This window comes from Schistocerca serialis, chromosome 3 (assembly GCF_023864345.2).
Source record: "Schistocerca serialis cubense isolate TAMUIC-IGC-003099 chromosome 3, iqSchSeri2.2, whole genome shotgun sequence".
Taxonomy (NCBI): Eukaryota; Metazoa; Arthropoda; class Insecta; order Orthoptera; family Acrididae; genus Schistocerca; species Schistocerca serialis.
The window spans coordinates 977,874,143-977,899,867 of NC_064640.1; the positions used below are offsets into that span (position 1 = coordinate 977,874,143).

General features: G+C 39.6%; 1 protein-coding gene across 2 annotated transcripts in view; it reads left to right on the plus strand.

Moving 5' to 3' along the window:
• Window positions 1-25,725, plus strand: part of LOC126471416 (high affinity copper uptake protein 1-like) — a 163,140-nt gene that overhangs the window by 109,766 nt on the left and 27,649 nt on the right. For both annotated transcript variants that reach the window (XM_050099552.1, XM_050099551.1), the window contains exon 2: window positions 11,537-11,638. In XM_050099552.1, coding sequence (XP_049955509.1) covers window positions 11,537-11,638 — 102 coding nt within the window. The remainder of the gene's footprint in view (window positions 1-11,536; window positions 11,639-25,725) is intronic.

Here is a 25,725-nt window from a genome sequence, read left to right on the forward strand (position 1 = left end):
GAGATGCACTACACAAAGGGAACACTACTCTGGTACCAGAGTATTTGTGGAGTGCACGTGGCTTTCTTAAGAAAAAGAAAAGAAAAGCTAGGCGGTAGTTTGATGTCCTCTAAGAAAGGCACGCCAGTCAATACTAAGAGAGGGAAATCAGATCGCGTAGCGTACAAAGGAAAGACATTTCGACTGTCATAATTTTGACAGTAAATTGTCAAAGAATTCGTAACATTGTTCCTGACCTTATTGCCTTCCAGGAAAGTTGTCGCGCTCAAATTATTGTCAGAACCAAGAGCTGGATGAAACACGAAATAGAAAGCTCCGAATATCTGACGAGCATGGAACGTATATCGAAAAGACAGATTAGGCACCATAGAAGAGGGAGTGCACATTGCTGTCGACAGAATTATTTTGTCTCTCGAGGTAGAAACTAAGTGTGACTGTGAAGCTATCCGGATACGAGTAGCAGGCGTAGGTGAACTCAATTATCGGATGTTTTTATTGGCCACTCGATTCGTCCGAGCAATTGTAAAATGGAAATGAGCGTATGGGCGTCAGTGGCCGGGAGTTCCCAGTCGGGAAGTTCGGCCGCCAAGTACAGGCGTCACATTGGGCGACATGCGCATCGACAAAGGGGATGAAATGAAAATCTCCCTCCCCAGCCGGGAATCAAAACAGGGCCCCCGTGCGTGCCAATCAACGCGCTGACCGTTCAGCTAATGGGGCGGACGGAACAATTGTAGAATCGCTCAAAGAAAGTCTACGCGCAGTAGCGCGGAAATAATCCGGATCATGCAATGTTAATTAGAGACGACTTACCGAGTATATACTGAGACGTCTATTGATTCATTGGGGGGTAAGGACACAGTCTTTTGAGAACGGTTTTCCGAAAATTGTCTTGAACAAAAAGTTTGACAGCCCGCAAGCAATAATGGAAATATTACACCTTGTAGCTACAAACAGGTCTGACCTTATCGACAATGTCAGTTAGAGATAGGGATGTCATTATAGCGACGATGGTTAGGGAAGTTAATAAATCCATGAAGGAGGCTAGAAAAAGCAGATAATCAGTTGTTGGTATCCCACTTAGACAATGAATGGACATCATTTAGTTCCAATATGGCAGTCGTATAGGAATTACGGGCAAATCTTAAACTGATCGTAAATTGCGCTCTGGAGAAGTATGTACCAAGTACGTGGATTAAGTATGGAAAAGACCAACCGTGGTTTAATAATAAAACTCGGAAAATGCCGATGAAGCAAAGATTGTTGCATTCTCCGTTCAAAAAATAACGCACAAATGTCGACAGGCAAAAGTTAGTGGCAATTCATGAGTCCATAAAAAGATCGATGTGCGAAACATACTCTTCACCATCATACTTTAGCGAAAAGATCTTGCCGAGACCCCGAGAAAACTCAGGTCATGCGTAAAATCATTAAGCAGGTCGAAGGCTTCTATCCAGTCACTCTTTAACAAGTCTGAAGAGGGAATGGAAGACAGTAAACAAAAAGCTGAAGTTTAAGAAATTAATCACGCACAAGGGTTGTACAGACATACGTAGAGAACCATCTGAAACAGCTGAAAACAAATAAGTCGCCGGGTCCATATTGAATCCCAATTCGGTTTTACAGAGAGTACTCTATGGCACTGGTCTCATACTTGCATTTATCGTGAACCTTTCTCCCAGTGCAAAGCCCCAAGCGACTAGGAAAAAAGCACAGGTGGTGACGCCTGTATATCCAACATTGTTGCTGCAGAATTCTTGAACACACCTCGAGTTTAAATGTAATAAATTTCCTTTAGACAGAAAAGATCCTGACGACAAAACAACACGGATTTTGAAAGCATTACTCATGTGAAACAGAGCATGCCCTTTCTTCACACGATTTCGTGTGAACCATATATGAAGGGCAACAGGCAGATTCCATATTCCTAGATTTCCTGAAAGCATTTGACACTGTCCCCCACTGCAGACTGTTAATGAAGGTCCGACCATATGGATTAGGTTCCCAAATATGTAAGTGGCTCAAAGACTTCTTTAGTAATAGAACCCAGTATGTTGTTCTCAATGGCAAATGTTCATCAGAAGCAAGGGTATCGTCAGGAGTGCCCCACGGAAATGTGACGTGACTGCATTTATCCTCTATATACATAAATGGTCTGACCGGCATGGTGAGCAGCAATTTATGACTATTTGCTGATGACGCTATGATGATTGGGAAGATCTCATTCTCAAGTGACAGTAGGGTGATACAGGATTATTTAGACAGGATTTCTAGTTTGTGTGATGAATGTCAGCTTGCTTTAAGTAGATAAAAAATTCTGTGACATTCGAATACAGCACTGCTCGACACTATCACATCGAGCAAATATCGAGGCATAATGTTGCAAAGCAATATGAATTGGAACAATCGCATCAGGTCGGTTGTGGGAAGCCAAATGGTCGACTTCGTTTTATTGGGAGGTTTATGGGAAAGTGTAACTCACCCGTAAAGGAGACGGTGTGTGCAACGCATTTTCGAGTACTCCTTAAGTGTTTGGGATCCCCGCCAGTTTGGATTAAAGAAAGACATCGAAGTAGTAGAGATGTGTTCGTCTAGATTTGTTAGCAGTAGATTTGATCAGCAGACAAATATTACAGAGATGGTTTGTAAACTCAAGTGAGAATCCCTGGAAGGAAGACTACATTTGTTTCACAAGGTAATATTGAAGAAATTTAGAGAACCATCATTTGAGGCCGACTGTAGAACGGTGCTAATGCTGCCAATGTAAATTTTGCGTAATGCCCACAAATGTAAGATAAGAAAATTAGAGCTTGTACAGAGGCTTATAAACAGTTACTTTTTCCCTAGCTCTAATTGTGAGTCGAAAAAAATAAGTTCTGAATAGTAGTAGTATGTGGTACCCTCCACCATGTTCCATATGGTCACTTGTGAAGTGTGTCTGTAGATATAATCAAGTAGATTTTTAGACATCTTGGTAACTGTAATCTATAGAAGATTTTTCATCTGTGGCAGTCTCACTTCCATAGATAGTCACCTGTCATAGTTTTATTTGATTCTGTGGGTAGGCAAGCTGCTGGTACCTCTGTATGTAGATTGGAATTGACTACAACATGTTGGGGAGTGATGCTATCCAGGGTACAATGAAGAGCTTTGTCTCACAGTCTGACTATATTTGTCTGCAGTTGACTGTAGTAAAATGGACTGTTGTGATGGTTGACATTTGGTGTGTAATAATCATCGGATATTCATCATCTTTCTCTGCAGTAGTGTACAGTTTGTGTGAGGTGTCCACAGTGAAAACAGACAAGTGTGTTGTCCTACATCCTCAAAATGTCTGTTCTTCTGCGGACGTTATACCTGCTCAAGGAGTCAGTTGTACACGTATTACTTAGATACTGGGTTGTCTTTGATGGCTGCAGCATGATTCCAAGTTGACCAGTTCTATTCTTAGTGGCACATTTGACTAATGGCAGAGATTGGTGCTAAACATCAATAAATGTCTTCCTTAACATTCTGTTACCTACTGAGATATGCGGTTGACATTCATAGGTGCTGTTTCTTGTGTACACTAGCTGATATTTCTGGCTGCTGGCTCTTGTCTTACTATGTGGCATATGAGAGAGGTGAGGTCATGATGGTCTTCCACAGCTTCCATAGGAACCCATTTGTGAGGCAGATTTCTGAACTTTGGAACTGCTACTCCTCATCCAGGTAATTCTGATATTATCGGGAATTGAACTTAGGTCCTCCACATAGCAGTAACACATACTAACTACTCTGCCATGGAAGTGGACCTAGAAATAATGCTAAGTGAAGAAACTACAAATATTGTAGATGTGGCAGAGCACGGAGTGAATGACCATTAGATACCAAATTTTAATGCAACCCATTAAAGTACCTGCTGTCTCATGCAGAATAGTTATTAAAGGTGTGATTGGTGGTACATGATCATATAACAAGAATGGGATTGTTGGTACATGATCACAAGAAGATAAGTACACCTCAAGACCAGTTAATGGTCACACGGTGACCATAACACTGATTAATAGCAAGGTCCCTATTCTACCATCACTCGAACTACTGGCAAGCAGAACTGATAGTTGTCTGCTATTATAGGTGCTGGTTAATGCAGCCTTGTTTTGAAACTGGTTATATTATTTCAGTTAACAGGTTAAATGTATCATATTATAAACTGCCAAAGTTGAGACCTCTGGATAGAACAAAGCTTCATGAAACACTCCATAGAACTATGCCACACAGTTAAACATTACATCAGGAACGCTTGATATACTCAGGGGTGAAACCTAGAAACCTAACACCATAACATACGACGGAGAATAAACACACTAATATAACTCAATTGGTTCAACATTAACGCATCCATGAAAACATTACAAGCAGGTGCTGAAACATCAGATACAAATTTGCTGTAAAGGTTCACTGGCTTAATTCAAAATTAGTAAAAGGAAGGGCTGCAAAAATAGCATTAAGTGAGATTCATTATCACTAAATTTAAATAAATTCTGGTTGTTCGATGTTTCATGTAGTGGCCAACATAGTTTACTGCCAAAGTAAGCCTATATCAACAAATGATTTGTTAACAGTCTAAAGCAAACAATCTCTGTCAACAATATTGTGGTCCACGTTTGTAATACGTAAATTGAACTAGTAAGCAAATTAGTAATATGCTAAATGTGGCATTACAGTGAACGTATTTGTCACATGTTCAGAAATACATATGATCTTGTTTCAGTGTCTATTACTGGCAGTGCTGCACAATTATGTACTTAAAATTCAAAACAGTACAATGATTTTCAATTGAAAACTAGTAATATTAATTTTCCCCTGAAAACCTGGTCAGTATGTCTGCCAGGCCCCTGACAGCATGGGACTCATAGCATGCACTGCATGTGCTGATGGATAAACTGCCTCTGTAGCACCAACATGCTTAGTCTTCACAAACATAAAAAATATACCAGTGAAAATTAATTTGAAAGTTCACTAAAATGCACTATTTGAGTGACGTCAATGGCTCTACTGTCGTGAAGCTCATTCATATCACCTTGTTTCAGAATTTACATTTCAGAAAATGGGTTAAAATGGTGTGTAGCACTACATTGTATAAATACATCTGTAAAAACTCTTGAAAAGTTGTTCCTGAGTGTTCCAAAGAATGAGAAGATGCATAAAATGTGGTTGCACTGCACTGTACCAGCAAAATGGCACCACATCGATGCACGACTTCCCTAACTTAATTAAAAATGCCTAGCTCTCTGATGTTAACATTAATTTACCTCCGAGATATGCTTTCCCACTGTTATAAGGAAGGATAGGGTCATTAAACAAAATTAAACTCTTAGTGAAAATTGTAGTTTGACCTTACTTCACATACATTGCTTGGTAACTCAGTTATTAGGGTGGTGGATCGTTAAATTGTATAAATCAGTATTCAAAGATCACTGGTTCAAATGCAGCCCAAAAGAATATTTTAAGTTATTTGTTAAATGACTTGACAGTCCTCTCACATGAAAACCATATCACAATTGCAAAGCTTCAGCCCACCAGTCAGAAAAAAGCGTGTTATTTTGTTTTCCTTGCTGTTTATATGGGCTTACGTTTGCAATTGTTATTCACACACATCATGTTCAAAAAGATATTTTCTATTTAATGTAGCCACACACTTTTTACTATATTGGAAACATCTTTCATCTTTGTGCTGTCTACCTAGAATCCCTATTGTTTAAACTTTGTAAATTTCATCATCTTACATAAAGATGAAGTAAGTCTGCATTAGACACTGATGTCAGTTTACACTCACAACTATCACAGCCCTTATGTTTACCTACATATCTCTCCGTATACAAAACCTCATCATCCTACACCTTGTTGTACTGTGGGCATATGGTGATATCTTCACTATTAGCAATGCTTTCTAAAAACAATGAATTGTTTGTATGCAAAGTACATGCTTTTATCCTCAGTTGTACATTGCACAGACTAAGATTAATTTGAATCTATATTTAATACACACCACCATTTAAACAACTCCTACAGTGAGTTCCTGCTAATGCTGTTTTCACATTTTGTGTAAAACTTTTAAAAATATAAAACTATTCCAAGATTCAATTACATGTGGTATTCATTGTGTGGTATTCATTGTCTCACATCTGTGAGCTGTCACCCTGCTGAGTCTCTTACATAGGAAATCAGCACTAAACTTTGCCAAGAATAATTTTATTGTGTTTTGGGTCATAGTTCATGACTAATAGTCAACAATCTATTTATAAAATATGGATTCATTTGCAAAAGTTTTACAATTCCTTAGTTTTGAGCAAGTTTATTGATGTTGCAGGCAGCACAGAAAAGAATGTCCATCGTTGCACTTATTGCCATGCTAAATGGGCGGAGCATAAACGCATTACCTTCTGGAAGTTTTCCACTGTCAGTGTTCAAAAAATTCTTTTATATTGTTACTTGAAACTTTTAATTGCATTTTCTATCATTAAATAGCTAAGCTGTTTACAGTAGTAGTACATAAAAACCTAGCAACTTTGGCTAACATTCCTATAACACATTTGGGAGGATGACAGTTCAAACATGCATCTGGCCATCCTGATTTAGGTTTTCCATGATTTCCCTAAATTGCTTCAGGCAAATGCTGCAATGGTTCCTTTGAAAGGGCACAGCTGATTACAATAGATGTATTGCTTTGTCTTACTCTTATGCTGTGACGTCTCCAGAGCTTCAGCCAGTAAAAGTGTGACCAAATCTTGATATTTAATGATTTTTAAGCTTTAATAACATAAAAATAAAAGATCTTTTGTGAGAATATTGACCATAAATGGTACTTGAATGTTATTATCACTCAGAATAATAACAACCTTAACCATATTTTTAACACAGGAAAATAGCCTATTGTGGCCAGATAGGTACTAGAGTCCATGGAGAAAACAAGATTTCAAAACCATTAACCATAAATGCAGTCCACAAAGGATCAAAGGTGATGTCCTCAGTGTGCGAGGGTTGACAACAAAATGAGTAGGCCTGTGAGTATCCAAAAAATCAGTATCCAGTAAACCAGTAAACTGGTGGTTGCTGTTGGACAGTGAATTTATACAGTGGTGTCAGTGAGGGATGTCACACAGCACAGACCAAGATGGCCGTCAGAGCACTTGCAGCTTTGTAATGGGTATGAAGAAGCCCTGTCATTGGTAGCCATCTCTAGATCTAATGGTATCTCTGATTCAGTAGATTTATGGATGAAATCTGCTCACTGTGGCTCTATGGCCCAAAAGTATATTAAATTTAATCTAGGGGGCAAAATTCAATACTGCCAATAGATGCGTACTTTGTGCTCATCATTCTGGAGTGAAACTGACACAGTGCTATCAATATTCTACTTTTGACCTCCTATTCTCTCTGATGCCTTCCACTTCATCTTCATCTCCCCTCATCTGCACTACGCATTAATCCCACTCATCCTGGGGATTGACTGAACTATCCTTCCTTTTTAACCTTCCTAACCTAGCACTCCTTCTTCTCCAAGGAAGGAACTATAGTTCTGAAACATAGGAGAATTTCCTGCACTTTTGTGTGTCTATTGGAAGTACTAAGAATTTCACCCTGCTGAAGATAAGTACTGGCAAGGAATTCTGTCACATAATTATAAAACTTTAATATTGCAGGTCACCTTTGTCTGACATGTTGGAAATAACGTTACCCAAAAGTTTTCCTGAACTAACCTACATAACAGCCATAATACAATATTTAGTATAACTCCAATCTAAACACCAAGCACAATGAGAAAATCAACCTTTCCATTGATGACAGTATAGCAGAAAGGCCCAAACATGCAAAACTCCTTGAAAAATGATTTGGGATAATCTTACAAAGTAAGTGGGAAATTCAGCTCAAATATATATGTGCCGGATGAATTTAGTGCAGCTTTCATGTTCACTTAAAAGTCATAAATTTAATTATGATTCCAGAAATCACATTCTACTCAAAGTGTGAAAGAATTATCTGTAGATAATAGGTAAATAGTTCTTTGAGCAGGAAGCAATATTCTATTGTATCAGTACTTATCTTATTGTATTGAGGGTATCCATGATTGTTAATTGAGCTTTTGAATCATTTCATCCATTGCAGAAGTCCATAAGTTGTATATTTTTCACACTGGATTCATTTCCAAATTTTAGGATTTTACTCTTTGAAAGTAAAAAAACCCAAAGCACACATCCTGTTAATTTTCTTCATTCATTTATGCCAAATTAATTCCAACTTCCACTGTTCACAACAACAACTCAGTAGTTCACATAACATGTAACTGCTTTCATTTAACACCAGCCCTTATATTAAAAAAATTAACAATCTGTGATGACAAGTTCTTTACTTTTGCAAAGTTGTAGTGAGAAAATTATGTATCACAAAAATGAAATGTGGTAATAAGTTTACAGTAATAAATAAAATATTCCACACTGTTTATTACGCCACAGAATTTATTTCTTTATATAAAATATTGACTTTCAACAATTGCTTTTGAAATATGAAAATTTCTGTTAAGAGTCCTTAATTATTTTCATTCCTAACATTTGCGGAGGTTTCATTACTTAAGGTATATTATGTGATACAACTAACTAGCTTCCCATGTTTAAACCAACTAACTAGCTTGTACACCATGTTAAAGATTATTATCTACTGACAATCTGAATACTCAGTCACAACATTACACAGTGTTTTATAGTACTTTCTGTTGATTAATTTTTGTGAATTTTGTACAAATAATGTATTACATGAGTGAATTAACATATTCCCAGATTAGAAATTTTTGTTTAACAGAATGGAAATGTCAGCCCTAAATTTGAAATTATCGTAATCTTGCAAATGAAGTAAAATAACCAACTTTGTTGATTACAGTATACACAGTTATTCCAAATAGTGTTAAATTATGAATAGTAGATGCTAAACAAATAAACATAATCATAAATATCTGATAACATAATAAAAGATATGATGATGTATCAAATAATGTACTAAATATTGTGTATCGTCTGCTTCTGTATGAAATCTAAAGCTGTTAAATTATGTCAGCTACCTTAAAGATGAAAATACTATGAAAATTATGTATTTAAAATTATTTTATTCCACATTAACTTAGTGTACAATGTTATTGTGAGGAATTGCTGAACACATATACACTGTCCTCAAAAGTATCAGGACACCTGGCTGAAAATGACTTAAAAGTTTGTGGCACCCTCCATCGGCAATGCTGGAATTCAATATGGTGTTGGCCCACCCTTAGCCTTGATGACAGTTTCCACCCTCACAGGCTTACATTCAGTCAGGTGCTGGAAGGTTTCTTGGGGAATGGTAGCCCATTCTTCATGGAGTGCTGCGCTGAGGAAAGGTATCGATGTTGGTGGGTGAGGCCTAGCACAAAGTCAGCGTTCCAAAACATCCCAGAGGTGTTCCATAGGATTCAGGTCAGGATTCTGTGCAGGCCAGTCCCTTACAGGGATGTTATTGTCATGTAACCACTCCGCCACAGGCCGTGCATTATGAAAAAGAGCTCGATCATGTTGAAAGATGCAATCGCCATCCCCAAATTGCTCTTCAACAGAGGGAAGCAAGAAGGTGCTTAAAACATCAATTTAGGCCTGTGCTGTGATAGTGCCATGAAAAATATGACCACACCACACCATAACACCACTGCCTCCAAATTTTACTGTTGGCACTACACACGCTGGCAGATGATGTTCACCGGGCACTCGTCATATCCACAACCTGCATATCAGATCGCCACATTGTGTACCATGATTTGTCACTCTACACAACATTTTTCCACTGTTCAATCATCCAATGTTTATGCTCCTTATACCAAGTGAGGTGTCATTTGGCATTTACCGGCATGATGCGTGGCTTATGAGCAGCTGCTCGACCATAAAACCCAAGTTTTCTTACCTCCTGCCTAACTGTCATAGTACTTGCAGTGGATCCTGATGGAGTCTGGAATCCTGTGTGATAGTCTGAATAGATGTCTGCCTATTACACATTATGACCCTCTTCCACTGTCAGCACTCTCTGCCAGTCAACAGACGAGGTTGGCCTGTACGCTTTTGTGCTGTACATGTACCTTTACATTTCCACTTCATTATCACATCAGAAACAGTGGACCTAGGGATGTTTAGGAGTGTGGAAATCACATACAGATGTATGACACAATTGACATGCAATCACCTGACCATGTTTGAAGTCCGTGAATTCTACGGAATGCTCCATTCTGTTCTCTTACAATGTCTAATGACTACTGAGGTCGCTGATATGGAGTACCTGGCAGCAGGTGGCAGCACGATGTACCTAATACGAAAAACATATGTTTTTGGGGGTGTCCGGATACTTTTGATCACATAGTGTAAGTGTAATACTAATACTCAAACTGCAGAAAAGAGCAATTAGATTGGTAGACAATCTTGAATCGAGAGAATTATGTAGCTACATGGACTATTGTGCTAGACAAATTTGATGTATGCACCTGATGATGTCCTGACACAATACTATGAAATGCAAATTGAAGCCCTTCTATATTAGACAAAAATCTCCTAAAATGCTTCATGCTAACTTAAGATACACTTTAAAAATCTCAGAGCAATTTTATTGCAAAACCTGTTTTATAGAATACATGTTTTTTCTATGCCAGTACTGTACATCACTGTAATACTATGTAAGTAATTTTGATATGAAATATGGTGCATTACTTCATGCAGTTTGGACTTGGTTCATGGGATATACATTGTCTGTGAACCCAATAAAAACTATTATTGTTATTATTTACATCATCATTGTTATCCTTCAGATAACTCAGGAAATAAGTGTCATGGTAGGAGAACATAGATTTTCTTAGGGTTGGAGCATTGTATGAAATTTGAAAATACACATATATTCCTTATAATTTTTATGAGGAGCATTGTATATAAGAATGATAAAGTAGGTAGAAAGAGTAGTAAGAAGAGAGCATGTATGTTCTTTATGTTTTGATGAATAACAGTTTACAGTCAATCAATTTGAGAGAGTTTGAAAATACTGCTTCAGTTGTAAATTTCTTTATTTTCACACGACCGGTTTTGGACTGTTGTAAGCCTATCTTCGGGTGTCGTAGCTGTGCTGTGGTCCCTGAGCACCATTTGTACCAGGCGTGGTGTGCTGCCTATGAGCACAGAACACGGAGACCTTGTGTTCTGTGCTCGTAGGCAGCACACCGCACCTGGTACACACGGCGCTCGGGGACCACAGCACAGCTACGACACCCGAAGATAGGCTTATAACAGTCCGAAACTGGTCGTGTGAAAATAAAGAAATTTACAACTGAAGCAGTATTTTCAACCTCTGCTAAAATGCTCAGTTGCTGGGTAATAAACAGATTATCTAGAATTGATAATAAAATTTTTCTTCAATAAATAAATAAATAGAAACAGTTAAGAAGTGTGTATAATAAAATTCTGTGGTTAACAATTTGTAATGAAAGGTGATTCTGTTTCAGATGGACCATAGTGCACACCATATGATGTATCACGATATGGATCATATGAATCATACAGATGATGGGACGAGTGACGACATGCCTGGCCATTCTATGATGATGGTACATTTAAATAAGCACATAAAAAGATTTTGAAGTGTCTGTCTGAATTAGTAACTACTTTATAACAACCCTGCATTTTCTATTTTCCATTTATTGCAAAATTAATTCCCAAATTGAAACTAATGTTTTTGACACTATTTGCTTTTTTTGTTATCCTGGCTAAACTGTGTAATTTTTGATTTGGTGAATCCAAAATTATGTACATTTCTCATTTGAAAGATGTTATGATATTGATGATATATGTCTACTGCAGATACATTATTTTACGTTATTTCTGCTGTTTGGAGGCTGCATTACATAGTTTCCTGCTGTTTTACACGTGACAATCCTTTCAGTAATAAATACTATCATTCTCCTTGTTTTACTTTGGGAATTATACCAGTAATGATAGAGCTCACAAATCTGTAGTAACTGTCTTGGACAACTATGTATGTTCTATTCTTAACATTCTTTCCAAAGAAAACTATTAGAAAATGGATTTGGCAGATACAGAATGGAATTAAAAATTACATTGACTATATTTTATTAAACAGTAATGGAACTGAATAGAATGTGAGAGCCTAAAAGGACTTCTGGTACAAAGCAAATACTTTTGGACTAAAGGAAACCACTCTCTGAAAGTAGCAGTGGTGAGTCACCAACAGGCATACACAAAATAGACCGTATGGAACATGGTGGAGGGTACCACATATGGTCACTTGTGGAGTCAGTCTGTAGATATAATCAAGTAGATTTTGAGACATCTTGGTAACTGTAATCTATAGAAGATTTTTCATCTGTGGCAGTCTCACCTTCATAGATAGTCACCTCTGCCCATGCACAAGAAATTTGAGGTGAGTAGGGGTGTGTGTTTATCGCTCGCTTGGCCCCCCCCCCCCCCCCCCCCCCCACACACACACACGGAGTGGACTGAGGTAAGTGAAAAAGGTGGGAAGTGTGAGGGAGGATTAGGGAATGGTGTCTGATAGCTGGGAAGGAGGCAGCAGATGCACAGGATAGGGATGTGACACTAGTGAACTCACTCAGGTGCAAGGTCTCAAGTGGTGTACAGTATAAAATTTTATACAGTAGTGGACTGAAAAGGGGAGATACAACAGTGTGTGTGTGTGGGGGGGGGGGGATTTTGGACAGAAGGGTCAGAGTATAAAATGAATGAAGTGGTGATCATAAGGCAGGGTTTGATTTGGGGGCAAGCAGATATTGAGACCAGGAGGATTACAGGATTAAAGGACCTGTTGTAGGGACAACTACCATCTATGTACTTAAGAGATGGGCAGGTGTTGCAGGGGGGGGGGGGGTAGGTAGGATGAGTAGGAGAATCTATATAACATGTATTGTGAAGCAGCCATTGGAGTTGAGCCTGTTGTGTTCAGTGGCATGTTCTGCCACTTGGCATCAATTCTGTTCTTGGCCACAATTTGGCAGTGGCCATTCATACTGGTGGACAGATGGATACCAGTTGTGTCTGTATAAAATACTATGCAGAAGATACAGCAGAGTTGGTATGCATTATGGTACTTTCACAGGTAGCCCTCCATCTCATAGGACTGGAGTAAGATGTGGCCGGGTCCTTCACAGGGGTACAAACCATGTGGCAAGGGGTAGGGAGTAAGTGTGATGTAAGGGTGGATTAGGATTTTTGTAAATTGGGTGTGTGGCAGAATACCACACATGCCTCTAATCCCCTGACCACCCAAACTAGCTTCTAAGTAACACCTTCATCATTACCTAGTGTCACCCAGAGATGGAATAAATTAGCTATATCCTTTTCCAGACTTTGACTACATGTTAGTGCATTTGGAAATGAGGTATATCCTACTCATAGTGCTTCTCACCCTTCCCAAAATGATATGCCTCACCCTAATTGAGCTGCAGAGCCATCACAATGCAGTCTGCTGGGAAAACGCAGCTGTACAGGTGTGCACATGCGGATGTTTTGTTTACTCTGAAGAAGGAATTGTTTGGAAAGCTCAGCACCATTATTTATCTTGCTTAAGTGCCTCTTGATGACTCAATGTCTCCGCTATACTCCTTCCATTTAAAATGCAACCACGATCAGTACACATAACTTTGTGACTGGATCAAGTTTTGTGGGCCTGTGGGTGTAACTCAGTCTTCTTGCTGCAAAAATGATGATGTCCATAGGTTTCCCAAGCTGCTGCCAGATCGCCATCTGCTTTTGAAATCAGGCTCAACACCGTAACATTTAACTAAAACATGTCCTTATATTTTCTGTAACTATCCTACAACTGTGTACAAGAATGAGCACGATGTTGCTTCAACAGTCGCTGACCTCGAAATAAGAACACTGCCTGATGTGACTTCCACCATGCATCTTAAATTACTTTACTTTAATGGTTTACATATGTTTACATTGCTGGTTTTACATTTCATACAAAATTACCAAAGGAGTTTTGTAGTTAACAGTTTCAGTGATGAGATAGACATTGGCACAACACAAAGCTTTCCACAAGACTATAATTTTGACATATCCATTCACGTTATGATACTCAGTTATATAAACCTAATCACATAAGCAATGGCAGTTATCAATTCTCTGCTATTTTACATCAAATGCTTTTTACTGAGCTAATGGTTTTTACTCAAAAATGTCATGAAATCTAGACTGTTGTTTATGTTCTGAGAATGAAGAAATGTTTTGGAATCAGATATTTGCATGAATATTTTGTCTAATTGACCACACAATAGTTCAATACAGGTTCTTAAGAATATAAGTGTTTCACTGTAACTAATATGTATGTATACATATTATATGTATGTGTACATAGCTGAAAGTCATTTACTGTGAATGAATAGATGTGCAGTATGGGTACTGTAAACTGTAATTGAAATAGGTATTGAGAGATTCATTTTGTCCATTTCCTTTCTGTCACATATCACATTTGGTACTGTCCATTAACATATTCAGAGTTAAACAAAACTATTTGGAATTGTCTGTGAAAGAATGTGAAAGTGTAATAAGGAAATTTGATAAGAGAAGCAGCTGAAACAGTAATATTATGAAGAATACTGAACATAAATGTATTTCATCAGTTTTGAAGGCAAATGACACAGTAACCAGCAACATAGAGAATGTGGTACAAGGATTCAAAGATTTCATAAAATGTTTGTCTAGTTCAAGACATGAATCAGAAACCTAAATAGTTAGTAATGAAGATAATGATAGTTTAAAAGTAGTGTCAGATAAGATATTCAGAACTGTATCAGGTATGAAGGAAGGAAAGGAACCTGGAGATGATGATATGCAGTATAAAAGATGGGGAAAAATTAATAAGCAACTTTATTTACAGACTGTGAGATATATATGTCTAAAAACAAAGATGATGTGACTTACCAACCGAAAGCGCTGGCATGTTGATAGGCACATAAACATACACACAAAATTGAAGCTTTCGCAACCAACGGTTGCTTCATCAGGAAAGAGGAAAGGAGAGGGAAAGACAAAAGAATGTGGGTTTTAAGGGAGAGGGGTAAGGAGTCATTCCGATCCCAGGAGTGGAAAGACTTACCTTAGGGGGAGAAAAGGACAGGTATACACTCGCGCGCGCGTGCGCCCAACCACACACATATCCATCCGCACATACTCGGACACAAGCAGACATTTGTAAAGGCAAAGAGTTTGGGCAGAGATGTCAGTTGAGGCGGAAGTACAGAGGCAAAGATGTTGAATGACAGGTGAGGTATGAGCGGCAGCATCTTGAAATTAGCGGAGGTTGAGGCCTGGTGGGTAATGAGAAGAGAGGATATACTGAAGGGCAAGTTCCCATCTCCGGAGTTCTGACAGGTTGGTGTTAGTGGGAAGTATCCAGATAACCCGGACGGTGTAACACTGTGCCAAGATGTGCTGGCCGTGCACCAAGGCATGTTAAGCCACAGGGTGATCCTCATTACCAACAAACACTGTCTGCCTGTGTCCATTCATGCAAATGGACAGTTTGTTGCTGGTCATTCCCACATAGAAAGCCTCACAGGGTAGGCAGGTCAGTTGGTAAATCACGTGGGTGCTTTCATACGTGGCTCTGCCTTTGATTGTGTACTCCTTCCGGGTTACAGGACTGGAGAGGGTGGTGGTGGGAGGGTGCATGGGACAGGTTTTACACCAGGGGCGGTTACAAGGGTAGGAGCCAGAGGGTAGGGAAGGCGGTTTGGGGATTTCATAGGGATGAACCAAGAGGTTACGAAGGTTAAGTGGACGGCGGAAAGACACTCTTGGTGGAGTGGGGAGGATTTCATGAAGGAACCACAATACCCTAATTTGGGAGTTAACCTTTCCTCCAAACCTCTCTCCCAATCAGAAACCTCTGTCCTATCCAAAGGCCTCATCTTCAGCCCTACTCCCAGATTCAACCAAACAGCCCTCGTCAAAGATTTACTGTCCTACACTCATACTCTCTGCTGGAAATATCACTTTGCCACGAAGATAAATGATCCTAATTCTACTCCTAATGATCCAACTCCCCAACACACTATCCAAATTGAACCCTGCCTGGAACAGTTCCGTCCTCCGTCACAGCAGGACCCACCTCCTCTTCCTCAAAATCACCCTCTCCAAACCTTCCAGGAATTTCTCACTTCCAGCCTTGCCTCTCAATCCTTCTTAAAAAACCTTAATCCTATTCCCAACATCACCACTGCTGAAGCCCAGGCTATCCGTGATTGAAGGCTGGCCAATCCATCATCATTCTTCCAACGGACAAGGGTTCCACGACCGTGGTACTTGATCATCGGGAGTATGTGGCTGAGGGACTGCGTCAGCTTTCAGACAACACTACATACAAAGTTTGCCAAGGTAATCCCATTCCTGATGTCCAGGCAGAGCTTCAAGGAATCTTCAGACCCTTAGGCCCCCTACAAAACCTTTCACCTGACTCCATCATCCTCCTGACCCCACTGACACCCCGCACCCCTACCTTCTACCTTCTTCCTAAAATTCACAAACCCAATCATCCCGGCCGCCCCATTGTAGCTGGTTACCAAGCCCCAACAGAACGTATCTCTGCCTACGTAGATCAACACCTTCAACCCATTACATGCAGTCTCCCATCCTTCATCAAAGACACCAACCACTTTCTCGAACGCTTGGAATCCTTACCCAATCCGTTACCCCCGGAAACCATCCTTGTAACCATTGATGCCACTTCCTTATACACAAATATCCCACATGTCCAGGGCCTCGCTGCGATGGAGCACTTCCTTTCACGCCGATCACCTGCCACCCTACCTAAAACCTCTTTCCTCATTACCTTAGCCAGCTTCATCCTGACCCACAACTTCTTCACTTTTGAAGGCCAGCCATACCAACAATTAAAGGGAACAGCCATGGGTACCAGGATGGCCCCCTCATACACCAACCTATTTATGGGTCACTTAGAGGAAGCCTTCTTGGTTACCCAGGCCTGCCAACCCAAACTTTGGTACAGATTTATTGATGACATCTTCATGATCTGCACTCACAGTGAAGAGGAACTCCGGAATTTCCTCTCCAACCTCAACTCCTTTGGTTCCATCAGATTCACCTGGTCCTATTCCAAATCCCATGCTACTTCCCTTGACATTGACCTCCATCTGTCCAATGGCCAGCTTCACACGTCCGTCCACATCAAACCCACCAACAAGCAACAGTACCTCCATTATGACAGCTGCCACCCATTCCACATCAAACGATCCCTTCCCTACAGCCTAGGTCTTCGTGGCAAACGAATCTGCTCCAGTCCGGAATCCCTCAACCATTACACCAACAACCAACTACCCTCCCGACCTGGTACAGAAGCAAATTACCAGAGCCACTTCCTCATCCCCTCAAACCCAGAACCTCCCGCAGAAGAACCCCAAAAGTGCCCCACTTGTGACAGGATACTTTCCGGGACTGGATCAGACTCTGAAAGTGGCTTTCCAGCAGAGATCCGACTTCCTCAAATCCTGCCCTGAAATTAGATCCATCCTTCATGAAATCCTCCCCACTCCACTAAGAGTGTCTTTCCGCCGTCCACCTAACCTTTGTAACCTCTTGGTTCATCCCTATGAAATCCCCAAACCACCTTCCCTACCCTCTGGCTCCTACCCTTGTAACCGCCCCTGGTGTAAAACCTGTCCCATGCACCCTCCCACCACCACCTACTCCAGTCCTGTAACCCGGAAGGTGTACACGATCAAAGGCAGAGCCACGTGTGAAAGCAACCACGTGATTTACCAACTGACTTGCCTACACTGTGAGGCTTTCTATGTGGGAATGACCAGCAACAAACTGTCCATTTGCATGAATGGACACAGGCAGACAGTGTTTGTTGGTAATGAGGATCACCCTCTGGCTAAACATGCCTTGGTGCACGGCCAGCATATCTTGGCACAGTGTTACACCGTCCGGGTTATCTGGATACCTCCCACTAACACCAACCTGTCAGAACTCCGGAGATGGGAACTCGCCCTTCAGTATATCCTCTCTTCTCGTTACACACCAGGCCTCAACCTCCACTAATTTCAGGTTGCCGCCGCTCATACCTCACCTGTCATTTAACACCATCTTTGCCTCTGTACTTCCGCCTCGATTGACATCTCTGCTCAAACTCTTTGCCTTTACAAATGTCTGCTTGTGTCTGTGTATGTGCGGATGGATGTGTGTGTGTGTGTGTGTGTGTGTGTGTGTGTGTGTGTGTGTGTGTGTGTGTGTATATATATATATATATATATATATATATATATATATATATATATATATATACGCGAGTGTATACCTGTCCTTTTTTCCCCGAGGTAAGTCTTTCCGCTCCTGGGATTGGAATGACTCCTTACCCACATCCTTTCGTCTTTCCCTCTCCTTCCCTCTTTCTTGATGAAGCAACCGTTGGTTGCAAAAGTTGAATTTTGTGTGTAAGTTTGTGTTTGTTTGTGTGTCTGTCAACATGCCAGCACTTTCGTTTGGTAAGTCACATCATGTTTGTTTTTAGATATATTTTTCCCATGTGGAATGTTTCCCTCTATTATATTCATATATGGTGTTACAAAAGGTACCGCCAAATTTTCAGGAAACATTCCTCACACACATATAAAGAAAAGATGTTATGTGGACATGTGTTCCATGTTATAGCTCATTTTGGTTTCGTCAGTATGTACTGTACTTCCTCGATTCACTGCCAGTTGGCCCAATTGAAGGGAGGTAATGTTGACTTCGGTGCTTGTGCTGACATGTGACTCATTGCTCTACAGTACTAGTATCAAGCACATCAGTACGTAACATCAACAGGTTAGTGTTCATCATGAATGTGGTTTTGCAGTCAGTGCAATGTTTACATATGTGGAGTTGGCAGATGCCCATTTGATGTATGGATTAGCACGGGGCAATAGCCGTGGCGCGGTATGTTCGAAGCAATTGATCAGCGTCTTAGGGAGCACTGAACATTCCAGCCTATGACTCACGACTGGGGAAAACCTAGAATGACAAGGACACCTGCAATGGACGAGGCAATTCTTCGTGCAGTTGATGATAACCCTAATGTCAGCGTCAGAGAAGTTGCTGCTGTACAAGGTAACGTTGACCACGTCACTGTATGGAGAGTGCTATGGGGGAACCAGTTGTTTCCGTACCATGTACCACATGTGCAGGCACTATCAGCAGCTGATTGGCCTCCACGGGTACACTTCTGCGAATGGTTCATCCAACAATGTGTCAATCCCCATTTCAGTGCAAATGTTCTCTTTATGGATGAGGCTTCATTCCAACGTGATCAAATTGTAAATTTTCACAATCAACATGTGTGGGCTGACGAGAATCCTCACGCAATTGTGCAATCACGTCATCAACACAGATTTTCTGTGAACGTTTGGGCAGGCATTGTTGGTGATGTCTTGATTGGGCCCCATGCTCTTCCACCTACGCTCAATGGAGCACGTTATCATGATTTCATACGGGATACTCTACCTGTGCTGCTAGAACATGTGCCTTTACAAATACGACACAACATGTGGTTCATGCATAATGGAGCTCCTGCACATTTCAGTCGAAGTGTTCGTACGCTTCTCAACAACAGATTTGGTGACCGATGGTTTGGAAGAGGCGGACCAATTCCATAGCCTCCATGCTCTCCTGACCTCAACCCTCTTGATTTTCATTTGTGGGGGCATTTGGAAGCTCTTGTCTACGCAACCCTGGTACCAAATGTAGAGACTCTTCGTGCTCGTATTGTGGACGGCTGTGATACAATACGCCATTCTCCAGGGCTGCATCAGCGCATCAGGGATTCCATGCGGTGGAGGGTGGATGCATGTATCCTTGCTAATGGAGGACATTTTGAACATTTCCTGTAACAAAGTGTTTGAAGTCACGCTGGTACGTTCTGTTGCTGTGTGTTTCCATTCCACGATTAACGTGATTTGAAGAGAAGTAATAAAATGAGCTCTAACATGGAAAGTAAGCGTTTCTGGACACATGTCCACATAGCATATTTTCTTTCTTTGTGTGTGAGGAATGTTTCCTGAAAGTTTGGCCGTACCTTTTTGTAACACCCTGTATGTGTATATATACCCATGTGGAGTTTCCCTCTATTTTTTATAGATAATCATTCCTGTACCTTTACATGTACTTCATCAGGATAGTGGGAAGGCATCAGGCAAAGAAATTCTGTATCACCAAAATTATTCTCAACAGCCCTAGAGAAACTATTTAGACTCAAACTGAGATAATGTGGAAACAATATTTGTTAATGAAACATACCTGAACCACTTCATTTTGAAAATTGCATTGTGCTGTTTTCCTTTGGTGCAGGTATGCTTAAACAACAAAAGGGAGAAATTACTGGAACAAGTTTGAAAGTAGGCTTGAAAGTATAATATAATGAGACTAAAATAATGTACAATCACCAATTAAAATACTGAAACTGTACAGCTTGGCAGTAAAGTCATGCTCTAATGTGCTTGTCCTTTCCCACCTCATTCTTTCTAAAGAATACACTTTCTCTTAAGTGGCTCTCTGGTCTCACTAAACTAAAAAATAATACTACAGTTGTAAGATAGTATGATAGTCACCAGACTTATTTTACCTTTAAAAGCCCCACAGCCACGGACTATCAACCTACTATACTTTCACAGACTTTCTCACTACATCATACCCTATGAGGTCTACTATACTTGCTTGGCCTTATGTCTACTTCAGTCTTGAAGATCTGTGGCTCATTCATTGTGTTGGAAAAAGGCATGCAGTTTATCAAGAAACAAGCTTGGCCACAGTAAAACATATAAGGGTTCTTCAGAGAACTAAAAGAATAGACTAACTACATTAAATGAAACATATGATTAGAAATAGAACTAAAATACAATCTTCATTTACTTTAATAGAGGAGCTGATTTGTGGGGAAATAACAAAATAAAATTTTTTCCACACTTGCAAATGCTGCCCCCGGTATTCAAAACTTATTTATGTTGTTATTTGTCACTCTCCAGTCTGTGTTCAAAAACTCAGCTGTTTGGTTCGGTCTTACTTCAACCCTCACTATGCTAGAATACCTGAGTTTTTCGACCCAGTAACAATCTAATACAGGCACGGTTTTTCAGATTTTTACCTTTGTGCCAGTTAGATGGCTGCTCGCTGCCAAAAACTGCACTCATTGACCACATCTCCAGTATTCTCTTGCACTGCCTGTGCTAGAACTTGGCAAATGCCAGTTTTCTTCTCTCCTCCGAGATTGAGCGGTCACATGTTCTCGAGTCTTTACTCTAAAACCAACTGATTGGTTGCTCTGGAATTAATAACAATCTTCAAGGATTGGGGGTCTATGTTCTCCTTTTCTTCAAAACCATTTATATCTCTGCCATGTCCTTTTTCCATGCCCTGGCCATTCCCTTGTTTAGCTCCATACAACCATGGAAGTTTTGCAGTAGGGGGAAATTCCACAAGCTGTGGCATGCATGTTATCTTGGCTGCCCATAATCATGAGAGAACTTCCAGGACTCACTAAGATGTTACACTGAGCCAGATGGAATATCTGCAAGCCCTGCAGCCCAACTTATTTATGAGTTCTTGTAGAAACTCTCACACTGGAGGCCACCTGCAGAATATACTTACACTGCCTTATTTCCATTACCTGTTGATAATTTCCTTCCAAATTTGCAAGGCACCAGGTTCATTGTCTTCTGTGTAGTGAGGCTGAGGTATTAAAATGTAACCAGTTCATGGGTTTTTTTATACTTAGGATATTTGAAGATTGTTACTGAATTACAAAAAAGGAAGTAAACAGGCAAATACAGAATGTTTCAAAAGAATGTTGAAGAGCTCTCTCCACATGCACAAGAAATTTGAGGTGAGTGGGGGGGGGGGGATGTTTATCACTTGTTCGGCCCTTAGGAATCCAGTCAATATGGAGCCCTTCTAGGGAGTGGACCACGCATTCTGTGTGCGAGAATTTTACAAAAACAGTGACCGTAGCTGGGAGGAAATTTTGCACTGATCATACAATGCATAATGTAAATGATGCTCCAAGTGTCCCCTTTATCCGGAAATGCATCAAAATGTTTGAGTCCACATCAACACTGGCCAAACCAAAATCCAGGTGATACAGGTTATAAAGAGTGTGTGGATCCAGGGATGGTGTAAATTGGCCTGTTCACAATGATCCTAACCTCTCCATTCATAAGTGTGCAAGTTCTTTAAATGTGAGCTGATCATCACTGCAGCAAATTCTGCAAAAAGACCTTAAACTGCACCTTTACAAATTTCAGTTGGTGCAAGAATTGAAACCTCAAGATTCCAGACACAGGCTGCAGTTCGTTAGTGATATGACTGAGTGCCCTTCATTTAGCATCATCTTTTTTCTGGCAAGGCTCATTTCACCTGAATGGCCACATCAGTAAGCAAAATTGCCACAACTGGAGTGCAATGAATCCTAAAACAGATGCATGAGAAACCCCTTCATTTGCCAAAAGTTAGTGTATGGCCTTCGATATTGCCCTGAGGAATAATTGGCACATACTTTTTTGAGCACAAGAGTTACAGTGAATTCAGAACATTTTATGATGATGATAAATGAATTTTTGTAGCTGAATTGCAAAACTTTCCCATTTATAAGCAAAGAACATGGTTTCAGCAAGACAAGGCCACAGAACACACATCCAATGCATCTATCCTGTGAGTTTGCCAAATTTTCCCTGACCAATTGATCTGCAGGAGGGGGTGACATAAATTGGCCACCACGCAGTCCAGATTTGAGCCACATGTTTTTTTTTTTTTCTTTTTTTTTATTGGGGATATGTCAAATCCATAATGAAGTGACAGCCATCCCACTTTCAACATGGCAACCTGTCATGCAAAATTTTGTTCGTCAGTTAAATGAGTGCTGTAGGCATGCTGGATTGCATTTAAATAAATTTAAGGAGTAAATTCCTAAACTGTATATTTCAATGATAAATAAAAATTTTGTCAGTAGGCTTCAATCTCCATTCTGTTTTGATGCATCAAATATAAACTTTCTTTTGAGACAACCTGTAAAAATGTCCTTGTGTGCTTTTGGGACAGTAAATAGTGTTAAAGACAAAACTTCCAATGTGTCTCTAGAGAAGTTTACAATGAGTGTGCGTACCAGGTTTGACTTATGGCTGTGAATCATCCGACTTTCTATGCCAAAACAAGTCCTGAATTGGGAACTGCTCAGCGAGCTGTTGAAAAATACACGATGGAAATTACTTGAGAGAGAAGAGAAAGAGAGAGAGAAATTAAGAAATGGACTTTTTTATTTATTTATTTATTTATTTATTATTATCTTTTTTGCATGTAGTTAGCAACTGGCGACTTTTGCAAACATCATAGCATTTTTATACAATTTTTGTAGAAACAGTAGGAGTTTGCAATTCACATGTACAAGGAGCCACTTACGGGTGATGCACTTTGCAATATATGGTACAGTACTTCATAATGCAACATACAGTTATTACATAATATAGGTATTTGAATTTACAGCTTGTTGTTACAAAAATAATATATATTACAATCACCTCAGAGTAGTACATCACATAGAAGAGTTAGGCCTACATTTAAGGATAGCTACATTTTAATATCAGTATTCATTCAGTGAGTACAAACATTTGAGAGTTAAGAATGATTTTAATTTCCTTTTGAATACTTTACCTCTGTGGCATCTTATAGAACTTGGCAGTTTGTTAAACCATATCTGACCATTAATCCAAGGACTATGATCTGTTGTCTTTAGTTTAGTTCTGTTTCTGAAGAAGCAATATTTTTGTCTTGTATTATGGGTATACACATCAGAGCACTTAGTTTCATTATTTTTATGGTCCACAAAGAATGTTATTAATTTGTACAGATACAAGGAATATACTGTTAGATATTTATGTTGTACAAACATTTCCCTTCATGAATCTCTGTATCCTAGTGAAAGACATAATTAGGACTGTACTGAAAATATATATGGAATGTGTAGTCAGGTAAATGAATGGAAAGATAAAGGAAATTATCTTCTGAATTCCAAGAGGTAAAAAAAGAGTCAGTGACCAAATACAAGATGGGTAGGTGGCAGAAAATATGCAGGAACAAAATGTATGGTTCTTCCAGTCTTAAGAGTTAGAAGAAAACACATACTTACACAATGAACACAATTTTAAATTTACATGATGGGACCCATACTTTGATGAAATGTCTAGCAACAGTTGAGACTAATGAAATAGCAAAGACACTTTACCTTAAAATGCCTATTTACACACAAAAGCAAACAGCTCAGAGTCACACATTTATTGACTTATGTTCAAAACAAAAATAGACACCAGAACCTGGTTCCTCCTCTCCCACTATCTACCATTTTTTTCCCTTGGGTGATTTATTTCTCCTGCCTTCACCTGAGTGTGGAAGGTGGGTATATCTTCCCTCCTGCATTTCCTCTCACATCCTCTCCACATCTTAAGAGTGAGTGATTTTTAACCCTCTCAATCACTGTATACATTCTACCCAGGACGTTTCACTATTGCAATGGAATTTTGGTAGTGTAAATAATAATTACAACTGATGCTCTCAGGAAATGTGCATTTTGTCATTGTGGATGGCAGCATCCATAGTGTCAGGAGCTTATTAATTATGATAAATGAGTAGCCTAGATGCAAAAGCTACTAACTGCATGATAAGTGAAACTGAGGTAATCAAGGAAAAACTCATCCCATCCAAACTATTAAAGTAAAAGGCTTCATTTGTTTTTTAAAAATAAATAAAAATAATTAAATACTCAGTATTAATGACTGAAATCTGCGGTTATGTTGTATACATTAAAATTGTAAGTGAAATATTGAATTAGCAATTTTTGCACCAGATTTATGCAGTTAGCAGGTTTTGCAAACATATTGATTCAATTATGAACAAAGATTTGGTTGCAAAACCCACTGTTGGATGATGTTAGAACTGACAGAAGGATGGACTTTAATTCTGCAATATATAAACAGAATATCTTTTATTTCAAATTCTGCAAAATTGGCATATAAAAATTTGAAAGTGACTTATTTAACATCAAAAACAAAAATAAATGACTGTTTAACTTAAGGATTTAAAAAGAATACACCATTGTGCTTTTGACATCATAAGGTGATGTAGAAAATAAAGTAAGCTCTAAATTGCATCTTAGTAAAACATCAACAAAATTTTAGAAAATAAACTGGCTGAAAATTGTGTTTAAGAGACATCGACCTCAACACTGTCCATAAACTCAAAATCAGTTCTGGTTTCTTTCTTGTTCTGATGGTTGGCAGCAGCAGGAACAACTGTAGGTGTGGCTTCCTGCTCATCCAACATCCTTGTAGAATTTGAGTTTGTTGTTGGTAGCCCAGTCTTCACCAAAGTAAAGCTCAAAAAGCTTTCTGACCTCACCAAGTTTCTGAAAGTTCTACATCTGCTGTGATTGGTGTTGGAACATTTGCTTTGCTGAAATTTTTTCCCCTGTGCAGGATGCTCTTCCCCTCTCCAACTTCAAAACTGTAGGAGGTCTCTCCATGAACTAGACAAATTTTCTTGGTTTTGCTCCACAATTTTATGGCTTTTTGAATCTGGAAATGCCAGTTACAAGTAACTTTCACCAAGCCTTCCA